The sequence below is a fragment of the Sapajus apella genome, unplaced genomic scaffold (genome assembly GCF_009761245.1).
Source record: "Sapajus apella isolate SASKATOON/1434 unplaced genomic scaffold, GSC_monkey_1.0 scaffold119, whole genome shotgun sequence".
NCBI lineage: Eukaryota > Metazoa > Chordata > Mammalia > Primates > Cebidae > Sapajus > Sapajus apella.
Genome location: NW_022437059.1, coordinates 1,157,227 through 1,178,102, shown reverse-complemented (window position 1 = coordinate 1,178,102; position 20,876 = coordinate 1,157,227). Strand labels below are relative to the sequence as shown.

The 20,876-nt window shown below is 46.6% G+C and overlaps 1 protein-coding gene across 1 annotated transcript in view; it reads right to left on the bottom strand.

The window, feature by feature from the left end:
* Positions 1 to 4,308: 4,308 nt before the first annotated feature.
* PRCC (proline rich mitotic checkpoint control factor) overlaps positions 4,309 to 20,876 on the bottom strand; it is a 34,808-nt gene continuing 18,240 nt past the window's right edge. Inside the window, 5 exon segments of the mRNA XM_032260678.1 lie at positions 4,309 to 4,767; positions 8,369 to 8,434; positions 11,506 to 11,649; positions 14,201 to 14,296; positions 20,005 to 20,571. Coding sequence (XP_032116569.1) covers positions 4,681 to 4,767; positions 8,369 to 8,434; positions 11,506 to 11,649; positions 14,201 to 14,296; positions 20,005 to 20,571 — 960 coding nt within the window. The 3' untranslated portion in view covers positions 4,309 to 4,680.

The following is a 20,876-nucleotide window of genomic DNA, read 5'->3' as shown; positions in this document are numbered from 1 at the left end:
AGCCACCACACCCAGCAAGACAGAGGGCTTTCTAAGGCAGGGCTGTGTCTGCCCATGGATCGTCCTCAGGGCTCAGAGCTGAGATGAAACCCTCCACAGCTGCCCAGGCTTGGGGACTCCTGTGGTCCCATCTGTGCAGGCTGTTCTTTTCACATTCACTCCTGCAAGAGTCCAGTCCTGGCAATCAGCCGGTCAGGGGCCCTGTACCTACCTGAGACACAAGAATCTTTCAGACCCTTTCCTTACGCCACAGTCCGTAGGCCTGGGCATTGCCACCACCACACCACCCCCAGCCTGGCCCAGATGCCAGCTCCAGTGACTGGCCAATTCCCCTCCTTTCCACTCCAGTGCTAATCAGCTTAAGGAGAAATACGGTGCTGAGTCAACAGAGTTGGGGTTCCACTTCCCTTTGTTTAGACCTCAGATCTCAACACCCTCCTAAGCAAGAGGAGAGGTGGGGAGGGAGGCAAAGGGGCAGGGAGGGAGGAGCAGATGGCTTTGCTGAAATCAGGGAGGAGGCTGGAAGTGCCAGAAAGGTCTCAGATTAGACACAGGGAGCCAGTTAACTCATGGCTGATTCCTCGGGGCAGGGGAGGAGGCAGAAAAGAGTGGCGTATTTATTGCACCGCAAGAGACAGGAATCAGGAAGTCAGAGAAGAGATTTCCTCAGACTTAGGGGTGTAACAGAATGGGCAGGTGTGGGGAGGGGGCCAGAAAATGCCTAGTGACCCACGTGGTGTTTCTGGAGGAGAAAGCCTGGGGCACAACAGGGGCAGGAGCAAAGCCAGGGGCAGGGCAGGACCTAGGGACCTTCTCCTTCCTTCTGCAGCTCCACAGAACATGGGTGGACACACCAAAGGGGTACTGGAACGCAGATGAAGCTATGGCAGCAAGACCCTGGGTCTGTCGTGGACTAGTGGCGCAGCCTTCGGCAGGGAGCCCCTTTTCGGATCCACTGCTCGCTCCATTCCTTATGCAATGGAGATATGCCTCATTTGCACACAGGGTCTCGTGGCACAGATGAGACCAGGCAAGTGAAGGGCTTTGAAAAGCAGTACTGCTGGGGCTAGAAGGGACTTCAGAGACCCTTGATGACAGAGTTTTTGGCTCAACTAAAGAGGAAACTGAGCTCTAGAGAGGGAAGGTGACAGGGAGCTAGATACAGTCAGGCCCAGGGACTGGATCTTGTCATCCCAACTGTGTTCCTCCAAATACCACGGGGCCCCTCCTAGGCCAAAGGATGAGGTCCCAGTCCTGCTGAGGGCCACAGATGCAGGCCCAGCCCTGAAGACCAAGGTGACAGAACCTTCCTTCCCCTCATGAGGGGCACCCCTGCACCACTGCACCATCCCTGTTCACTTTCCTCCAAGCTGAGGCCTGGGGCTGCGGTGAGACCTCAGGAGGGAGAAGCTGAGTAACCGTACAGGAAAAGGGAACTGGGGCAATTATGCTGAGCCAGACTCCACATGCCGGGAGGGGGAGGGCATTTCTCACCGCCTCAGTCTTCCCGTGGCCATTCCATCCTTCCTCCTGCCTCCTCCAGGCAGAGTCTCTCTGGCTGAGCCCATTCCCAGATCTGTGAAAGGACAGCCTCTCACCCTGTCACAGCACATGAAGACCTTGCTGTGAGCAGAGGGCACTGTGCCCACTACAGGGTCCAGCTCTGCCCTCCAGCCCCATCCCCTTCAGCACCACGCCTTACCCTGATGGCTCTTTCCTGCTCCAGCCTCCCCTGAGCTGCCCCTTTCATCCTATCCGCTCCCTCAACTAAGGCAGCACAGTCTCAGTAAGATCTGTAACTCTGGCTCAGGGGCTTCTCAGGGGGACTAAAGAGTTAACATCACACCCCATGCACCCACTCGGGGAGGGGCAGGGGCTGGTCATCATCGAGTCTTTGCCTGAAAGAAAGCTGAACCTAGGCCAGTCATGGCGGCTCACGCCTGTAATCCCAACACTTTGGGAGGCCGAGGTGGGCGGATCACCTGAGGTCAGGAATGTGAGACCAGCCTGGCCAACATGACAACACCCCGTCTCTACTAAAAATACAAACACATTAGCCGAGCGTGGTGGCAGGGGCCTGTAATCCCAGCTATTTGGGACGCTGAGGCAGGAGAACTGCTTGAGCCCGGAAGGCTGAGGTTGCAGTAAGCTGAGATCGCACCATTGCACTCCAGCCTGGGCAACAAGAGCAAACCTCCGACTCAAAAAAAAAAAAAAAAAAAAGAGCTGTTATAACTCGATCGAGACAGTAAAAAAAGCCAGCTGAACCTAGAGGAAAAGGGATAAAAAGAGGCAGACAGGAGCACGCAGCCCAGAGCGTTCCAGCACATTCCAGCATCCTTGCCACTTCCCCCAGGCACCACTGAACTTCAACTACTCCTTGATACACTGGGTTTCTTGGACAGCGAGCTCAGCACCCCAGCTGGAGTGGAGATGTGGCTGGCCCCTCCGAAGGGGGTTGCAGAGGCACTGAAACACCCTCTTCACGACAACGTCATCGTCTCTGTGATCCTTGTTGACCTCAGCTTCTCCAGCTCCACCGTCCCGGTCAATGCGACACTGCACACCCAGCTTTGCCCCAGCCCCTCCAACATCTTCCAGTGCTAACTGGATCCATTTCTGACCAAGGCCTTCATACCTTCCTCCTTCTGCCCCTTGCCTGTTGCTGCCGTGCTAATTTTAACCAACTGTCGCTTATTTCTCCCTCATTCCTGTCTCTGCCTTCTGTTCATCGGAACTTGAGGCTACCACCTCCAGGAAGCCCTCCCAAATGAAGGCTATCCATTTTCTGTTAGGTATTTCTCAGTGACCAGGAAATTCCAACTACCAAATAAAATGCCATCTTTTGTAGGACTAAAAAGTGGCTTTTAAACAAAATGTGGCTTAAGACTACTTGAGTGAACTGAAGAAAGTGGGAGGCAAGAGGACCCTTAGAGGTATCGAGCCCAATTCTGTCCATTTCCAGAAGACCCTGGGACTCTCCCTCTCACCATCTTCTGCCTCCTAGCCCAGAGCACTTCCAGCTACATCATGGCACAGCCCCTAAAATGAGAAAGTTGAATCCCAGGAGTGTGGCAACTCACAGGGGCAGGGCGGCATCTGAAGCATACTGGATATAAGGAAGCACTGGACTCATTGGAACTTGAGATTTTAGGCCCTGCTGAGCCCACCTCACCACCTGCGACATCCCAAAGGGACAGGATCTCAGCCCCCCTGAACCCCAGTGCCTGTTACCACTGGGAGCATAATGGGGCTGAAGCTCCTTGCTGAAGGCTTGACTGGATGCACGGATTTGGACAACTACAGCCTGAGCGTCCCCGTGGGATGCAGGAGCCCTGTCTGGCTCCAACCCGAAGTAGGTCAGATTTCAGATAAGCGGGTGGTTTTCCTGTAAGTGATGAAACCCTCTCTGTACTTAATGAGAAACAGACTCCTCAACTTACCCCAGCATACAAAACCAGAAGCTTGGGGAGGTTCCTAACGTCTGTCTCTTCCTTCGCACCCCCAGATCCCCACTACATACCTCAAATGGCCCCTGTGGTCTTAGCCTCCCCTCTCTGTCACCAGGACTTCCAAACACTAATGCTTCCCAACGTTTTCCTGCAACAGCACACTCAAGCATCTATTTCTGGTCAACAGCTCCTCCACCTGACATCCAAGGTTCCCCAGACTCTCTTGTAGGAGTTTCCTCAACAAACCACAGCAGCTGAGCCCTACTGGAATCCTGGTACCCTTAGCCGTATTTTTCAGTGGTGGTTTGCAGTATGATTTGCACATCGTTTTGGAATCATGCCATCTGTCTTGTCACTTCTGGGCATCACAGTGCCTTACAGATAATTGGAGTCTACAGACCCTGTACCTCCTGTCTTCAAAAAAAGCTAGGGCTCTGGAAGTCTCCAAGGATATCTCTCTAGTGCCCAAGTTCAGTGTGAAACTTCCAAATCGATCCAGACCAATGACTACAAGTGTCAATCTGAATCATCTTCAGGAACAGGGATTTTGCCACTTGACCTACTGCTGGATAGGACTTCTATGTCTGACAACTATTCTGTGCCACAGAAAGAACCTCTTGGCTTCATCCAGTCTCCAGAAGTACCTGAGATCAGCAATGCACACTTGGGATCACAGGTCCCTCTGAAAATCATCCCGCCTCAATAAGTTGTGCACCCAATTTCTAGGGTCTTCAATGGCCACGAACTCACGTTAGATGGTGGATAGAGGGGAAAAAAAGCAAAGTGATGAGGCAGCTCAAGATGGTTTGGAAGGTGCTTTACACAATGTAAACACGAATCCAGGGACAGGGCAGGCAACGTCTGTCAGACTGAATGTTTTATTTCAACAGACATCCCTGGTTTAAAAAAAAAAAAAAAAAAGTGGTGGCGGTGGGGAGGGTTCAACATTTCATCACACCTGACAGGGAGCAAAACTCCCATCCCAGAACTCAGAGCCCCTTCGGAGGCGTCACACAAGTCTTTACTAGCTCCAGGACAGAAAGGAGCTGAATTTTCTAACTTGTTAAGAAAAATCTATCAAATATGTTCCTTCTCGCAGAGGCGAGGGCTGGGTCCTTGGGGAAAGAGATCCTGGGCTTAGAGCAGCTGGGGTCCCAGAGGTGAAGCTGGGGGCCAGGCCAGCTGGGCTGGCAGGAAGGAGATCCTGGGAGCAATCAGTTCCAGAGCCCTAGAATCCGTATTTGGCTTGGGTCTGACGGCGGCTGAGCTTGTTCTCTGACCAGGTGTTCTTCAGTTCCAGCTCCCGCTCCTTGGCCTGTGGCAAGGAAGAATGGGGAAGGGAGGGTCAAACTGGAATTCTGAGAAACACTGTCCTCTTGCCTCTGTGAGCTTCCCAATTTACAATCTTTCTCCTCTCAAAAAAATTATGGGGAAACAGCAAACCCCTTGAAAGACTTATCCAAGTAAAAGGGGAAGACCCCAAGAAAGCAAAGAAAAAAAAACATTTCTTTGCAGAGGTATAAGAGTTTAAGCAGAATAAAGACTCAAGAATCCTGGTGTTTCCTCTAGTAGAATTAAAACTCAAAAGCTGAAATGGGAAATGGGCAAATGAAAACTAGAATTTAGCATCTAAAAGGAAGAAAATCAGCTGCCTTAGACACCCAAGCAGCAGAGTAGGAGGGGACAGCTTCAAAGGCTTGGACTAGTCAAAACGGAACACTAACTAACAATCGCTTAGCTTGGATATACAGTTTTGCAGTTGTGTCAAATACAGTATGTGTGGTACCTTAGAGATTCAAACAATTTTAAAGTAAGGACTGAAGCTGTGAAAAACTGAGAGGTACAAGAATGACTTCTCTCTTCAGATCTCAACAACTCCTGGCTCTATACTGCATTCTGAAATGTAGAAGTACCACCCTAGAAAGGGGGTTCTCAAGCCCCCTCAAAAGTGATCTAATGCCTGTTCATTTCCTTTGGAATTTGGGGTGGGGGCTAAGAGAGTGGGTTTAAATAATATCATACTCTCAAATCCTTTCCCACAAACCACAAGATAGGGAAAGAGTACAAAGGAGTGCCTGAAAGGAAGGTGAAAATATGACAAAACAATGAAAGCAAGATTTACCATGAAATCACCAACCAGAATGTACACTCCCCAGGAAAGGGGCCAGGAAAGGGTCTTATTCATATCTGTATTTTTGACAGAATTTAGTTCAATTAGTCTTAAAAAGATGTTTAGCCAGGCGCGGTGGTTCACGCCTGTAATCCCAGCACTTTGGGAGTCCAAGGCAGGTGGATCATGAGGTCAAGACCAGCCTGGCCAAGATGGTGAAACCCCGTCTCTACTAAAAAATACAAAAATTAGCTGAGTGTGGTGGTGGGCGCCTGCAATCCCAGCTCAGGAGGCTAAGCCAGGAGAATTGCTTGAACCCAGGAGGCGGAGGTTGCAGTGGGCCAAGATCATGCGACTGCACTCCAGCCTGGGGCAACAGAGTGAGACACCATCTCAAAAAAAAAAAAAAAGATGTTTCATGACTATTGACCCCTGAACAACATGTGTTTGAGCTGTACAGATCCACTCATGCGTGGATATTTTTTCCAATAAATATTTAATATTTTAGAACTTTTTTTTGGAGATTTGACACAATTTGAAAACACAAATTGTGTAAGCTAGAAATACTGAAAAAATTAAGAAAAAGGTATGCTGTGAACGCATAAAATATATGTAGGTACTAGTCTATTTTATCATTACTACCATAAAATATACACAAAACTATAGAAAGTTAACATTTATAAAAATGTACACACAAATACAGATCATACGTGGTGCCATTTGTAGTCAAGGGAAATGTAAACAAATTAAATCCTGACTGTAAAATTCACTGTAGTACACACTGTACTAATGTCACAATTTCATAGACACCTCTTATTGCTATTGCAGTGAGTTCAAGTATTGTATCTGCTTAAAACACCACATAACACTCATCATTTCCACGGGAGCTGTTTGTCTCCTAGAACATTGCATAACACAGTTAAATGTGCTCTCTCAGTTCTTGTGTGTTTTTCATTGTGTATAATACCATAAATCTTTTTTTTTTTTTTTTTTTTTTTTCCCAGAAACAGTCTCACTCTGTCACCCAGGCTGGCATAGGCACAATCTCGGCTCCCACCTCCCAGGTTCAAGCGATTCTCCTGCCTCAGCCTCCTGAGTAGCTGGGATTACAGGTGTGCACCACCACACCCAACTAATTTTTTGTATTTTTAGTAAAGACAGGGTTTCACCACGTTGGTCAAGGCTAGTCTCGAACTCCTGACCTTGTGATCCGCCCGCCTCAGCCTCCCAAAGTGCTGGGATTACAGGTGTGAGCCACCGCACCCAGCCCATAAATCTTAACACCATGGAACCCATATGAAGTGCTACTAGTCATGCTAAAGTGTTCCCAAGCAGCAAAGTGATGACATCACAAGAAAAAGTTGACTCTTTTGGTACATTCTGTAGATTGGGGTCTGCAGCTGCAGTTGCCTGCCACTTCAAGACAAATAAATCCAGCATAAGGACAATTGTTAAAAAAGAAAAGAAATCGGCCAGGTGCGGGGGCTCAAGCCTGTAATCCCAGCACTTTGGGAGGCCGAGGTGGGTGGATCACGAGGTCAAGAGATCGAGACCATCCTGGTCAACACGGTGAAACCCCGTCTCTACTAAAAATACAAAATATCAGCTGGGCATGGTGGCGCGTGCCTGTAATCCCAGCTACTCAGGAGGCTGAGGCAGGAGAATTGCCTGAACCCGGGAGGCGGAGGTTGCGGTGAGCCGAGATCACGCCATTGCACTCCAGCCTGGGTAACAAGAGCGAAATTCTGTCTCCCAAAAAAAAAAAAAAAAAAAAGAAAAGAAAAGAAAAGAAATCATGCCACTGCACTCCAGCCTGGTGACAAAACAAGACTCTGTCTCAAAAAAAAAAAAAAAGGAAATTTATGAAGTTATTGTTGCAGCTATGTCAGCAAGTGTGAGAACCTAGCACATTTTGCAAAATACAAAATGTGTTATCGGTAAGGATTCTGGTCAACAGTAGGCAATTAGTAGTTCAGTTTTAGGGGAATCAAAAATTATACACATAGCCTGGGCTACACAGGGAAATCCTATCTCTACAAAAAAAAAATTTAATTAGCTAGATGTGATGACACACACCTGTGGTCCCAGCTACTTTGAAGGTTGAGGTGGGAGGATCATTTGAGGCCAGGAGATGGAGGCTGCAGTGAGCTGTGATTCTGCCACTGCACCCCAGCCTGGGTGACAGAGTAAGACCCTATCTCCAAAAAAGAAAAAAAAAAAAAGTTATATGCAGATTTTTGACTGTTCAGGGTGCTGGCATCCCTAACCCTCTGTTGGCCAAGGGTCAACTGTATTTGAAAGCTGCCCAGTCATATTAAATAAATTGCAAGGCATTCTAATTTCAAAAGACATTTTTGGATTACCTGTAATTCTGAATTATTTGTGTTGATGTTCCCTGCCACAGAAGTGGAGAATATAAAACCAACGTCTTCATCAGGTGGATGTTTTGCTAAATTGATGAATCAACTTTTTTTAAAGTTTCAAATTACTAGAGAAAGTTGCTATTTAAAAGAACCCTATGATAAACCATTTCACTCTCCTCTTAAATTATGTTTTGGATATCTGGATTTTCACTTAACAGAGTTTTATTCAAGCTCCTGCACCTGAATCTTATCTGCAGTCAGACTGAAGTAGAGTAGAATAATTCTGAAGGACATATCCCCTCCTAGTGGCCATTCTGGGAACAGGAGTGGATGCCTGTCAGAAGATGGTCCCTGGCATCCGGGCTTCTAACCCGTACCTCATCCTTCAAATTCTCAGATTTACAGGTATTGTGCCTGAGCCAGAGCCCTCAGCTCTCTCTCACCTGATGAATCAGATATGTGATCTGGTGTTTCCGCCGCTGCTGGCCTGTTGGCTGCTCACCTTTCTTCTGCAAGAGAAGAAAACATAGCCATTAATCCACAGGGTGAAAGCAGAAATTTCTCATGTGCCCAGATGGTGCGGTGCTAGGGACTGAGAGGCCGATTTCACAGCCCAAATCCTGGGGGAGAAAAGTTGGAGCTGTTTTTACCTGTATATACTTACAAAGCCTGTATTTTCATTAAAGCCATTAAACAAAAAACCCAAGCTAAGAACACTTGCCTGAAATAGCCTGCTAATATACCCCACAAGGCTGGAAATACTTTGAGGTCAGGACTGTCTTCCGCATCTTTGGTAATCCCAGCAGACCCCTAGCACCCAGCACGGGGCTTTGGCCACTGTGGACATCTGAGATCAGTTTTACTGCCGGCAGTCAGTCTGAAACAGTTTGTGGGCCAGGGCACAGGTGACCTTCTGCCCCCCTGCCAGGCCCCCCCAACAATCCCCATGCCCATCTCCCTTCAAACCCTCTTCATCTCTGTCCCCTTCTCCCCAGTCAAGCCAGATGTCTAGTCTGTCTCCTACCTACAGCTTACCAAGCTCGCTCCCATCAATCAGCTCTGGCTAAAACCCCGCCTTCCCCATTCTAGTAAGTGCCAGCAGCTTCCCTGGAATTAGAAATTTCACAATCACCGGGCGCGGTGGCTCAAGCCTGTAATCCCAGCACTTTGGGAGGCCGAGGCGGGTGGATCATGAGGTCAAGAGATCGAGACCATCCTGGTCAACATGGTGAAACCCCGTCTCTACTAAAAATACAAAAAACATTAGCTGGGCATGGTGGTGCGTGCCTGTAATCCCAGCTACTCAGGAGGTTGAGGCAGGAGAATTGCCTGAACCCAGGAGGCGGAGGTTGCGGTGAGCTGAGATCGCGCCATTGCACTCCAGCCTGGGTAGCAAGAGTGAAACTCCGTCTCAAAAAAAAAAAAAAAAGAAAAGAAATTTCACAATCACTCCACCTCTCCCCAATCTTCCAGCCTCCGCCCGTAACGGCATTGAACCCGTAACCAAACTTTGATGCAAATGATTTACTGTCAAAGTCTATATTGGTCTGGGCTTTCATTCTGTGGTTTTTCTGTCCTCTGCCAGAGTTGTCTCAGACTAGAAGCTTCCTAATCATCTCCACCCAACTCCCAAAACTCCTCTCTAGAGTCTCCTCAGCACTTATGTAATCAATTTGTGCTGTAATCATTTACACTCAAGTGTCCTTAAATCTCTTCTTCCCAACTATGCTGTCAACTCCTAGGACAAGGACCATATCTTTTTCTCCTTATAACAAAATCTACTTCAATACAATGAGAGGGTGGCAAGAAAACTTGAAGATGGGAAAACAGCAAATACTAACTGCTTGCTGCTATTGAATTGTCATTTAATGTGACAGTTAAAGATGACATACATAAAACATCCAGCTCCATTCCTGGCCCACGGTGAGCATTAACGACAGTAGCTATTACTACGTGACTATGCTTCTCGACCCACAGTTGGTAGAGCACGCTCTCCTAAGTGGCTTTTCCAGTAAACAGTGATGGATCTATGCTGATCTAACCACAATCCTTTGCTCTGTCCTGTATGACCGCCAGCATTCAGTTAAAACAAACGGCTGGGGCTTGCATGGCCATCTGCGGCCACAGAACAAAGCAAAGCAAATGGGGGGAGGAAAAGGGAACAAAATCCTCGACCCTGGCCTTGCTGGTGCTGGGCACAAGTCCAGGGCTTCCCAACATTTTCCCCCAGTGGCAGCCTCATAAATATCCACATTTGCTGTTCTCAGCTACTAGGTGGAGATGTTCATCATACTGGCTGAAGAAAACTAGGACAGAGAAGGCAGGAGTGTGATGTGGGAAATGTGATAAATAAAAGCACTGGAAAAGACTACAGCTGGCTACAATAACTAATGGAGAGGACACAGAAGAGGCGTACGCTCAGAATCTCGGGACTCCAGGACTTCTGAGGTTCTGTTGTGCCCACACCTCAAAGATATGCTGAGCCAGGTGCCAGCTTGAAACAATGAACTGAGGTCGGGTATAGTGGCTCATGCCTGTAATCCCAGCACTTTGAGGGCCCAAGGCCAAGGTGTGTGGATCACTTGAGGCCAGGAGTTCGAGACCAGCCTGGACAACATGGTGAAACTCCATCTCTAAAAAATCAGATGGGTATGGTGGCATGCACCTATAGTCCCAGCAACTCAGGGGACTGAGGTGGGAGGATCATTTGAGCTTGGGAGCCAGAGGTTGCAATGAGCTGTGATTGAGCCAGGGCATGCCAGCTTGGGCAACAGAGTAAGACTCTGAAGAAAAAAAAAATACCAAAAAAATGAAAACAAAAGGAAGGAAGAAGGAAGGGAGGGAGGGAAGGAAAGGAAGAAGATAGTATTTTAAAAGAATAAAAATTAAAACAAAAGAAAGCAAAAAACTTTAAATCAAAAAAAAAAAAAAAAGAAAGAAGGATCTGACTATAGGGAAAGAGTAGAGCAGCTATGGATTCTGTGCAGCCTGGGAAGGAGCCACAACCACAGGCTGGGAGTCCTTTCCAACCACTCAGTCTCAGCAACCAGACACCCCCATCCAGCTGGAGAGCTGTTAAAATGACTGCAAAGTTCTGAAGGGCAGGAGCTGTATCTGTGAGGTCTGCTGCATACTCTAGTGCCATGGGCAAAATGTGTTTGCTAAAGATGCTGTGGCCGGGCGAGGTGGCTCACTCCTGTAATCTCAACACTGTGGGAGGCCAAGGCGGGTAGATCATGAGGTCAGGAGTTCACGACCAGTCTGGACAAGATGGTGAAATCCCATCTCTACTAAAAATACAAAAATAAGCTGGGCAAGTTGGCAGGCACCTATAATGCCAGCTGAGGAAGGCTGAGGCAGAAGAATCGCTTGAACCTGGGCAACAGAGGCTGCAGTGAGCTGAAATCGCACCTCTGCACTCCAGCCTGGGTGACAGAGTGAGATTCCGTCCAAAAAAAAAAAAAAAAGGCGGGGGGTGCTGTGACAATAACAATGGGGTGTGGGGTCAAGATGGGGCGTAAGACAAGATTTTGCTTTGCAGTTTCCCAAGTTGGCCACTCAGTAGACCTTTCCCACTTACTTTGCTGAATGACTTCATGGTTTTCTCTTCTGTCAATGACTTAGTCATCCATTGCTGGGCCCCACTGAGCTGGTCATCACCTTTGATCTCCACAAAGTTGATTTCTTCCCTCCCTCGGTTCCTCTTGCCCTGTAGCCGCTTAAACTGGAAAAGAAAAAAAATGCAGGAGTCAGGAATCTGGGCAAGGGGATCAGCAGATGTCACTACAGAGCCAGAGTTTATGGAACGATTTTGTGACTCACCAATCCCCAGGTCCCCTCAGTTCTTCTCTCCGTCCTTTCACCCTGCCATCTACCAAACTCCCTTGATGCTAGATGAAAGGCTACTTCTACTCAGGTCTCCGGGACCCAGGGAAAGGAAGCTAAGAGGCATCTCCAAACATGAATGAGTGCAGAGAACCAGCGGTATAAATTTGTACTCAAATGGTATCTGCCTACTGCTATGCAATATATCCATGTAACAGACTGGCACACGTACCCTTGAATCTATTTTATTTTTAATGGCATGTGCCTAAAAGGACTGTCTACAATTTCCATATTAAGAATTCAGAGTAGGCCAGGCAAGGTGACTCATACCTATAATACCAGCATTTTTGGAGGCCAAGGTGGAAGGACCATTTGAGCCCAGGAGTTTAAGACAAGCCTGGGCAACAAAGTGAGACCCCATCTCTACAAAAAAACTAGCCAAGTGTGGTGGTGTGTGCCTGTGGTCCCTGGGGCACACAGCAAGACCTTGCCTCTAAAAAAATAAAAATAAAAGATAAAATTCCAAGCCCCCCAAAAACACAAAACTCCAGGATTTCTCCTTTAAAAATCAGTTCTTTGTCCATCTCTGTTCCTTCTAATTGTTCGGTACCATCGCATCAACAGACCCCACACCAGAGTGGACATTACAGACAAAGAATGTGTGGCTGCATAGAAAAGAAGCCTCATGCACACACACAGGTTTAGCTTTACTTCAAAGGAGATTTTTTTTGTTACTTTTCTGCTGGCTTCTCAACATGGATCAAAAGAGTTTTTAAGGGTAAAGAAGAAAAAAAAAAAAGTCCAGTCAACTTTCTAGGAGACTGTTACTCTTTCCTCCTAAAAAAAAAAAAAAAAAAATTGCAAATCACACAAGTCATTCAGAGGTGTGCCTCCAAGGGAATGTGGGTGAAGCAGAATCGAATTTTATAACTCAGAAGCTTCAGTGAGACCCAGATCCTGATCTCAACATTAGTGAGGCCTTCTACACTCACTCTACCTATAAGAAACTGACTTTTCCACTAAGTGAGTTCTCAGCTAGGCTTAGCTGGTTCCCAAAGAAACTATCAAACTTCCCAAGAAGGAGAGTGGATGAACACACTATCAAGCACAGGCAGAAGCATGCAAAGGGATGGATATGTTTCTGGGAAAAGGTAAGCAGAAAAGAGTTATTTTTTATAAGAACCTCCATGGAGAGGTAGCAGCCTCTATTTCTGCAGATTCCTCCTAATAGGCTGTGACTTACCTGCAGATAGAACGGTATTTCATATCCTCAATAAGGGCCTGAAAGTCACAGGACATTGTCCTTTAACCTTTCCTTTTGCTGAAGCTTGGGAAAGCTCAGCAGCAGGGAGATACCATCATGCGAAACACAAGGGTTACTTAACATAGCTGCCTGGTGCCTCCCCAAATCCATTCTCCCCTTCTTTAGTGTGAATGAATCCAAAATTTTTGCTAGGCATATTACCATACAACTAAAACACTACATTTCCTAGGCCCCTTAAAACTAGCTGGATGTGGTGGCTCATGCCTATAAACCCAACACTTTGGGAGGCCGAGACGGGCGGATCACTTGAGGCCAGGAGTTCAAGACCCGCCTGGGCCAATGTGGTGAAACTTTGTCTCTACTAAAAATCCAAAAATTGGCTGGGCATGGTGGCACACACCGTAATCTCAGCTAGTCCTACTCAGAAGGCTGAGGCACAAGAATCACTTGAGGCAGAGGTTGCAGTGAACTGAGATCGTGTCACCACACTCCAGCCTGGGTGAAAGAGCAAGACTCTGCTCCAAACAAAAACATAAAAAAAAAAAAAAAACCCAAATAACTACATATGGCCACGTGAGCAGATTCTACTCAGTGAGATCAAAGTGGACACGCTCTTAGGAATTTTCTGGAAGTCTCCTAGAAAGGGGGGGAAGTGTTCCTCCTCTTTCTTTCTCTACCCTGCTGCATCTCCAACGCCAGTGTGATGGCTGTAGCTTTCTTTAGCTGCTATTGTGGACCATAAGAATAAAGGCCACAGCCTAGGGACAGCAAAGTGATAATCAGAAAGAGACTGAGACCAGGCATGGTAAATCACCCCTGTAATCCCACCACTTTGGGAAACCAAAGCAGAAGAATTGCTTGGGTCCAGGAGTTCAAGTGCAGCCTGGACAACAAGCAAGACCCCATCTCTACCCCCAAAAAAAAAAAGCGGGGGGGGACTAGATACCTGACTCTGTGGAGCTGCAAATCACCCCTGGCCTGCCTACTTATATCCTTCTTCCATGAAGAAAAAAGCTAACTTCCTTTATAAACCACTATTATTTAGAGTTTCTCAGTTACATGTTGCCAACCTAATCCTGATACAGTTTTGTCTTTTGTGTGTGTTTTTTTTAATTTCCTTTGGCTTCAGATGTGAAACATGGTGCCCCGGGGGCAAAGATGGTCACTTGCAGCTTTGTTAACTTACTGCTTCGTCATCGATGAAGGAGGCATCTGGGGCAATTTCCTGTGGAGGGACCAGGGCCGGGTCCTGTGCAGGATAGTAGCCACCACTGTAATAATCCTGCAGCCAAAGAGGAAAGAACACACCAAGTGAGGGCAGAGTTGGACAGGGGACGGTAAGGTGTGTCCAGAAACAGAATATCCTCATCAAACAGGCAATGGTGAGACACCCACACTACAGCTTCCTCAAACAGACCAGCTAAAGGCATAGATCCCAAGGACCTACCCTATAACTCAAGAACTATCCTTACAGCTTTTCTAATCTACACTATCCAGACAGATGGGTATTTTTTAGGAAAGGGTAAGAAGAAATAAAAACAGTCTCTCTTGCTTCAATCTGTACCCTGCTCCCTCAGCTACTTCCTAAGACCAACTCTCACCCCTCACCTCTACCATGCCCTCAGCCCTGCCCCTCCTGCCCATAAGATCCCCAATGAGCCGCAATGCGAGCAGGGACAAGAAGGCATGTGTCATGCCATTCCTGCTCCTCAATCTAGTTTGGTCCTGTGGATACAGGGAACAGTCTAGATGGGGTGGGGAGGTTGCAGATCTCTGATTTAAAATAACCACTATTAGGAATGTAAGGAAACTTACAGAGCTGAGAACAAAGCAGGTTTGTTTACCAGATTTTTAGCTCAGGAATCCCATGATTCCCCTCAGAGTTGAGTGGCCCAGATGTTGTTGCAGACCCTAACGGAAGAGGGGGGTGAAGGCAATGGCAAGGCCCCTGCTTGGCCAAGTCAGGCAGCCACAGGGCCAATAAACTCTTTCCTCCTTGCCTACACTTTTTCCTAACTCTTCCACTTCATCTTAAATTCCATGAATTGCACCGCTAAGAACATTCATTTTATGATGAGGTAAATGAAAATAGGTTTCACATTCACTACATAAAAATAATATATGAAAATCCAGAGCAATTACAGTATGGATTTTTTTATAACAGTATTCACAATAAGATACATTTAAATTTCAGCATCGCCTAGTATATTTAAAATGTTTTACTTTATGTAGATTAATTCCAATTTGTTGGCCAGGCACGGTGGCTCATGCCTGTAATCCCAGCACTTTGGGAGGCCGAGGCAGGTGGATTACCTGAGCAAGACCAGCCTGACCAACATGGTGAAATCCTGTCTCTACTAAAAATACAAAAATTAGCCAGGCATGGCGGTGGGCACCTGTAATCCCAACTACTTAGGAGGCTGAGGCAGGGTAATCGCTTGAACCCAGGAGGCGGAGATTGCAGTGAGCCAAGATCGTGCCACTGCACTATAGCCTGGGTGACCAAAAAAAAAAAAAAAAAAAAAAAAAAAAAAATTCAATTTGTTATTCATTTGCTGGGTGTAAATCGGTGGTTTCCTGGATTGAAATAGCATCTTTTTGTTTTTCTGCTAAAGAAGTAAAAACACTATCTTCCTCCTCCATCCTTTTTTTTTTTTTTTTTTTTTTTTTTTTTTTTCTTGGAGACAGAATTTCACTCTTGTTGCCCAGGCTGGAGTGCAATGGCACCATCTCGGCTCACCGCAACCTCCGCCTCCCGGGTGCAAGCGATTCTCCTGTCTCAGCCTCCCCCGAGTAGCTGAGATTACAGGCGCATGCCACCACATCTGGCTAATTTTTATATTTTTAGTAGAGGCAGGGTTTCATCATATTGGCCAGGCTGGTCTCCAACTCCTGACCTCAGGTGATCCACCTACCTCAGCCTCCCAAAGGATTACAAGCATGAGCCACCACGCCCAGCCTATCCTCCTCCATCCTTCTAACAACAACCTTAAGGGAAGATATACTGTCTCTGCTCAGCCCATAGGAAACAACAAGGTTTAACAGCAAAGATTTAGGAAACACAATTGTTTTCAAAGTATTTGGTCACAACAGGTTCTCCTCAAAGCCCTCCCTCCTTACTCATGCCCAGATTGAAAATAATAACACTGACCATTCAGAGAGTCACAGTGGTTGAAGGGACTTAAGTCTTCCAACCATCCCAGGCCGGCAGTAAAACTTGCTGAAGCTGCCCAGTCCATGGGGTCGGCCAGCTGCCTCTGTTCAACTCCACCACTGGTGCCATGTCCCCCAGCTCCTGCTCCTAGGAGCCCTCTAAATCTTGGGAAGCTCTGACTGCTAGGAATTACCTCTTAAACCTACTTACAACCTGGAATTCTATACTTTCACTCTCTGAGGCCATCTGGAACAAATCTAAATGGCTCTTCCAAAAAACAGGTGAATAAAATGTGAATAAAAAGTTACAATCACCACTTACTAAACATTCACTATTTTCCAGGAACCACCATGCTCAGCTAATGTGATTCTTTTAGCAAGCCTTTGAGTTGCGCTCTGATATCCCATTTTACACCTGAAGAATGAGACTGAGTGAGGCAGTTCAGTAACTTGCCCAAACTCAGCTTGTGATTCAAACCTCAAACCACCCTCAGGATTCACTTTATTCTTACTTTGCACTCAACCCTCCAGATTCCCTTCTTTCCTCCTCAGCCACATCTCTCCCTTCCTGTTTTCTCAATACTCCTCACCCCTGGAAACTCTTCTTAGACTAAGTGCTATCTAGAAGTCTATCCCATAGCTCCTTTATCCTCATCACCCACTTTTGAGGATGCTATCCAGTAACTCCAAGATTAGAGACCAGTCCTCTTCCGCCTTCTCCTCACACCTCTCACCGGTTCCCACAATCAGATTTTGTTTTTAACATAGGGGATGTGCTCCAGGACATCAGTCTAGGCAAAAATTTTACAGCTAAGACCTCAAAAGCACAGGCAATAAAATCGAAAGTCGGCCAGGCATGGTGGCTCACGCCTGTAATCCCATCACTTTGGGAGGCAGAGGTGGGTGGATCACATGAGGTCAGGAATTCCAGACCAGCCTGACCAACATGGTGAAACCCAGTCTCTACTAAAAAATATAAAATTAGCTGGGCGTGGTGGCAGTCGCCTGTAATCTCAGTTACTCAGGAGACTGAGGCAGAAGAATTGCTTGAACCCGGGAGGCAGGGGTTGCAGTGAGCCAAAATCATGCCACTGCACTCCAGAGCGAGAATCCATCTCAAAAATAAATAAATAAATAAAAACAGGACAGGTGCGGTAGCTCATGCCTGTAATCCCAGCACTTTGGGAGGCCGAGGCGGGTGGATCATTTGAGATCAGGAGTTTGAGTCCAGACTGGCTAACACGGTGAAACCCCATCTCTACCAAAAACACAGAAAAATTCGGCGTGGTGGCACATGCCTGTAATCCCAGCTCCTCAGAGACTGAGGCAGGAGAATCGCTTGAACCCAGGAGACGAAGGTTGCAGTGAGCCAAGATCACACCACTGCACTCCAGCTAGGCAACAGGGCTGTTGAGACCCTGTCTCAAGAAAAAAATAAACAAATAAATAAAATTAAATTAAATTAAAACTAAAATTAAAATACATGGGAGGCCGAGGTGGGTGGATCACCTGAGGTCACGAGTTCAAGACCAGCCTGGCCATCATGATGAAACCCCATCTAATTAAAAAAAAAGAAAAAAGAAAAAAAGAAATAAAATACAAAAATTAGCTGGGCATGGGGGCAGGCACCTGTAATCCCAGCTACTCAGGAAGCTGAGGCAAGAGAATCTCTTGAACCTGGCAGGCAGAGGATGCAGTGAGCTGAGTACGTCAACCGCACTTCAGCCTGGGCGACAGAGCAAGATTCCATCTAAAAACAAAAACAAAACAAAAACACCACAAAACCAAAATTTGACAAATGGCACTATATTAAACCAAAAAGCTTCTGCACAGAATAAAGAGACAACATGTAGAATGGAAGAAAATATTCATAGACTATCTATCTGACAAGGGATTAAATTGAAGAATATACAAGAAACTCAAACTTAACAATTAACTCCTGATCACAAGGTCAGGAGTTCGAGACCAGCCTGGCCAAGATGGTGAAACCCTGTCTCTACTAAAAATACAAAAATTAGCCGGGCACAGTGGTGAGTGCCTGTAATCTCAGCTATTTGGAAGGCTGAGGCAGAAGAATTGCTTGAACCCAGAAGGCGGAGGTTGCAGTGAGCCAAGATCAAGCCACTACACTCCAGCCTGGGCAACAGAGCAAGACTGCGTCTCAAAAAAAAAAAAAAGAAGTAGTAACAGAAATGGCCAATAGCTATATTTTTAAATGCTCAACATCACCACTAATTATCAGGGAAATATAAATCAAAACTGCAATGAGATATCATCTCACACCAGTCAGAATAGCTATTGTTAAAAAAGTCAAAAAATAACAGACGCTGGCAAGGCTGTGGAGAAACAAGAACACCTATACAATGCAGATGGGAATGGAAATTAGTTCAGCCACCGCAGAGTAGTTTGGAAATTTCTCAAAGAACTTAAAACAGTTGTTCTTGTGCCTGCCTGGAAAGTTCAAAAAAATAAAAATAAAAAAAGAAAAAGAACTTAAAACAGAACTACCATTCAACCCAGCAATCCCATTACTGGATCTATACCCCAAAGAATATGAATTATTCTACCGTAAAGACCATGCACTCATGTTCATCACGGCACTATTTGCAACAGCAAAGACAGAATCAACCTATGTGCCCATCAACAGTGGATTAGATAAAGAAAATGTGGTACATATATACCATGGAATACTACACAGCCATAAAAATAGAACAAATCATGTCCTTTGCAGCAGCATGGATGGAGCTGGAAGCCTTTAAGCAAATTAACGCAGAAACAGAAAACCAAATACCACATCTTCACTTATAAATGGGAACTAAACATTGAGTACACGTGCACACAAGGAAGGGAACAACAGACACCAGGGCCTACTTGAGTGTGGAGGGTAAGGATCAAAAACTACCTATTACAGCCAAGCATGGTGGCTCAGACTATAATCCCATCACTTTGGGAGGCTGAATCAGGAAGATCACTTAAGGCCAGAAGTTCAAGACCAGCCTGGCCAATATGGTGAAACCCCGTCTCTACTAAAAATGAAAAAATTAAATTAGTGGACATGGTGGAATACACCAGTAGTCCCAGCTATTCAGGAGGCTGAGGCAGGAGAATTGCTTCAACCTGGGAGGCGGAGGCTGTAGTGAGTCGAGGTTGTGCCACTGCACTCCAGCCTGGGCGACAGAGCAAGACTCCATCTCAAAAAAAATATACATATATAAATACAAAAATTAGCTAGGCCTGGTAGTGGTGGTATACACCTGTAGTCCCAGCTACTCAGGAGGCTGAGGCAGGAGAATCACTTGAACCCGGGAGGCAGAGGTTGTAGTTGAGTCAAAATTAAGCTACTGTACTCCAGCCTGGGCGACAGAGTGAAACTCCATCTCAAAAAAAGCCAAAAGCCTATTTATCGGGTACTATGCTCATTACCTGGGTAACAAAATAATCTGTACGGCAAACCCCTGTGACATGCAATTTACCCACGTAACAAACCTGTACACGTACCTCCTGAACCTAAAATAAAGGTTAGGAAGAAAAGAACACATATATGTTTCAATCATAAATATGTACAAATATGGATCAATAAAAAATAAATAGATTGTTTTCAGAATAAAGGTGTCATTTATGTGGTTCACCCTGTCAGACTTCAAGACTTGGGCAATTTAGATTAATATGGTTCAGAATAAAGGTATGTTCCGTGGCCTAATAAGTACAGAAAAATCAAGACACTGGAAGGTAAATTTAGCCAAAGTGACACCACAGAGGCTGCATCACTAGCTCAAAGCTCTCCCTGACCACCGTGCTCCAACATTCCCTCACCTGCCCTCCATGCCTCCTACCCACCTGATAATAAGCACCAGCGGCATTGGCATCGCCATATGTGGAAAACTGATTGTAGCTGTAGTCGTCCCCAGGCTTAGGCATCCAAGGGGCGCCACTTGAGCCTGCTGCCATCTTGAATTCAAGGGGGGCATTGGCTGCATCGTCCTGGAAAGCCGGTTCTGGTTCCGTGCCTGGAGGCAGCTCTTCAGGGACAGTGGGGATGGGATAAGGGTATGGCTCAACTCCAGGTGGCTCAGCCTTTTCAGGGAGGGAGAAAAAGTTTTCAGGGGCTACTTCCTCATCACTGTCATCTTCCTCCTGCGTGATCTGCTTTGTCACCTGCAGGGCAGCACTCTTGGCAGCAGCCTTGATAGCAGAGGGTGACGGAGTGGTGGTTGTGGTGCCCACGACAGGGGCAAGAGAGGAAGTCTTGGTCTTAGACGCCAGTCTGGAGGGCTTAGTATCAGGGGAGCCATCCGAGGGTTTTCGGGAGAAGGCATGGGGCAGGAGCAACCTGTTAGTCTCTTTCACAGTCAGGTTTTTAGGTTGGGGAAGCAAGGCAGACAAACCAGTCCCCTCGCCGGATCCCTGGTGAGCCCCGGTTTGGGGTAGGAGGAAAGAAAGATGACAAGTGAGATTTTATGTACGCGCATCACCAAAAACAACAATTACAGATAAGTTCTCCGGCCTAAAATCTTAACAGCCCTTGTTTCCTCCTTACCTCCATCCACTCAGATCACCCAATCTGGGCTTGACTACTCCTGCCTCAGGCCCTTCTGCTGGCTGCTTCTCCCAAGGTGAGGTATCATTCCTCTTCTCTTAGACTCCATCCCAACCCAGCTCCACTGCCCTCTTCCACAGAGCCTTCCTCAACTCTGTGTCTTCAGCAAACA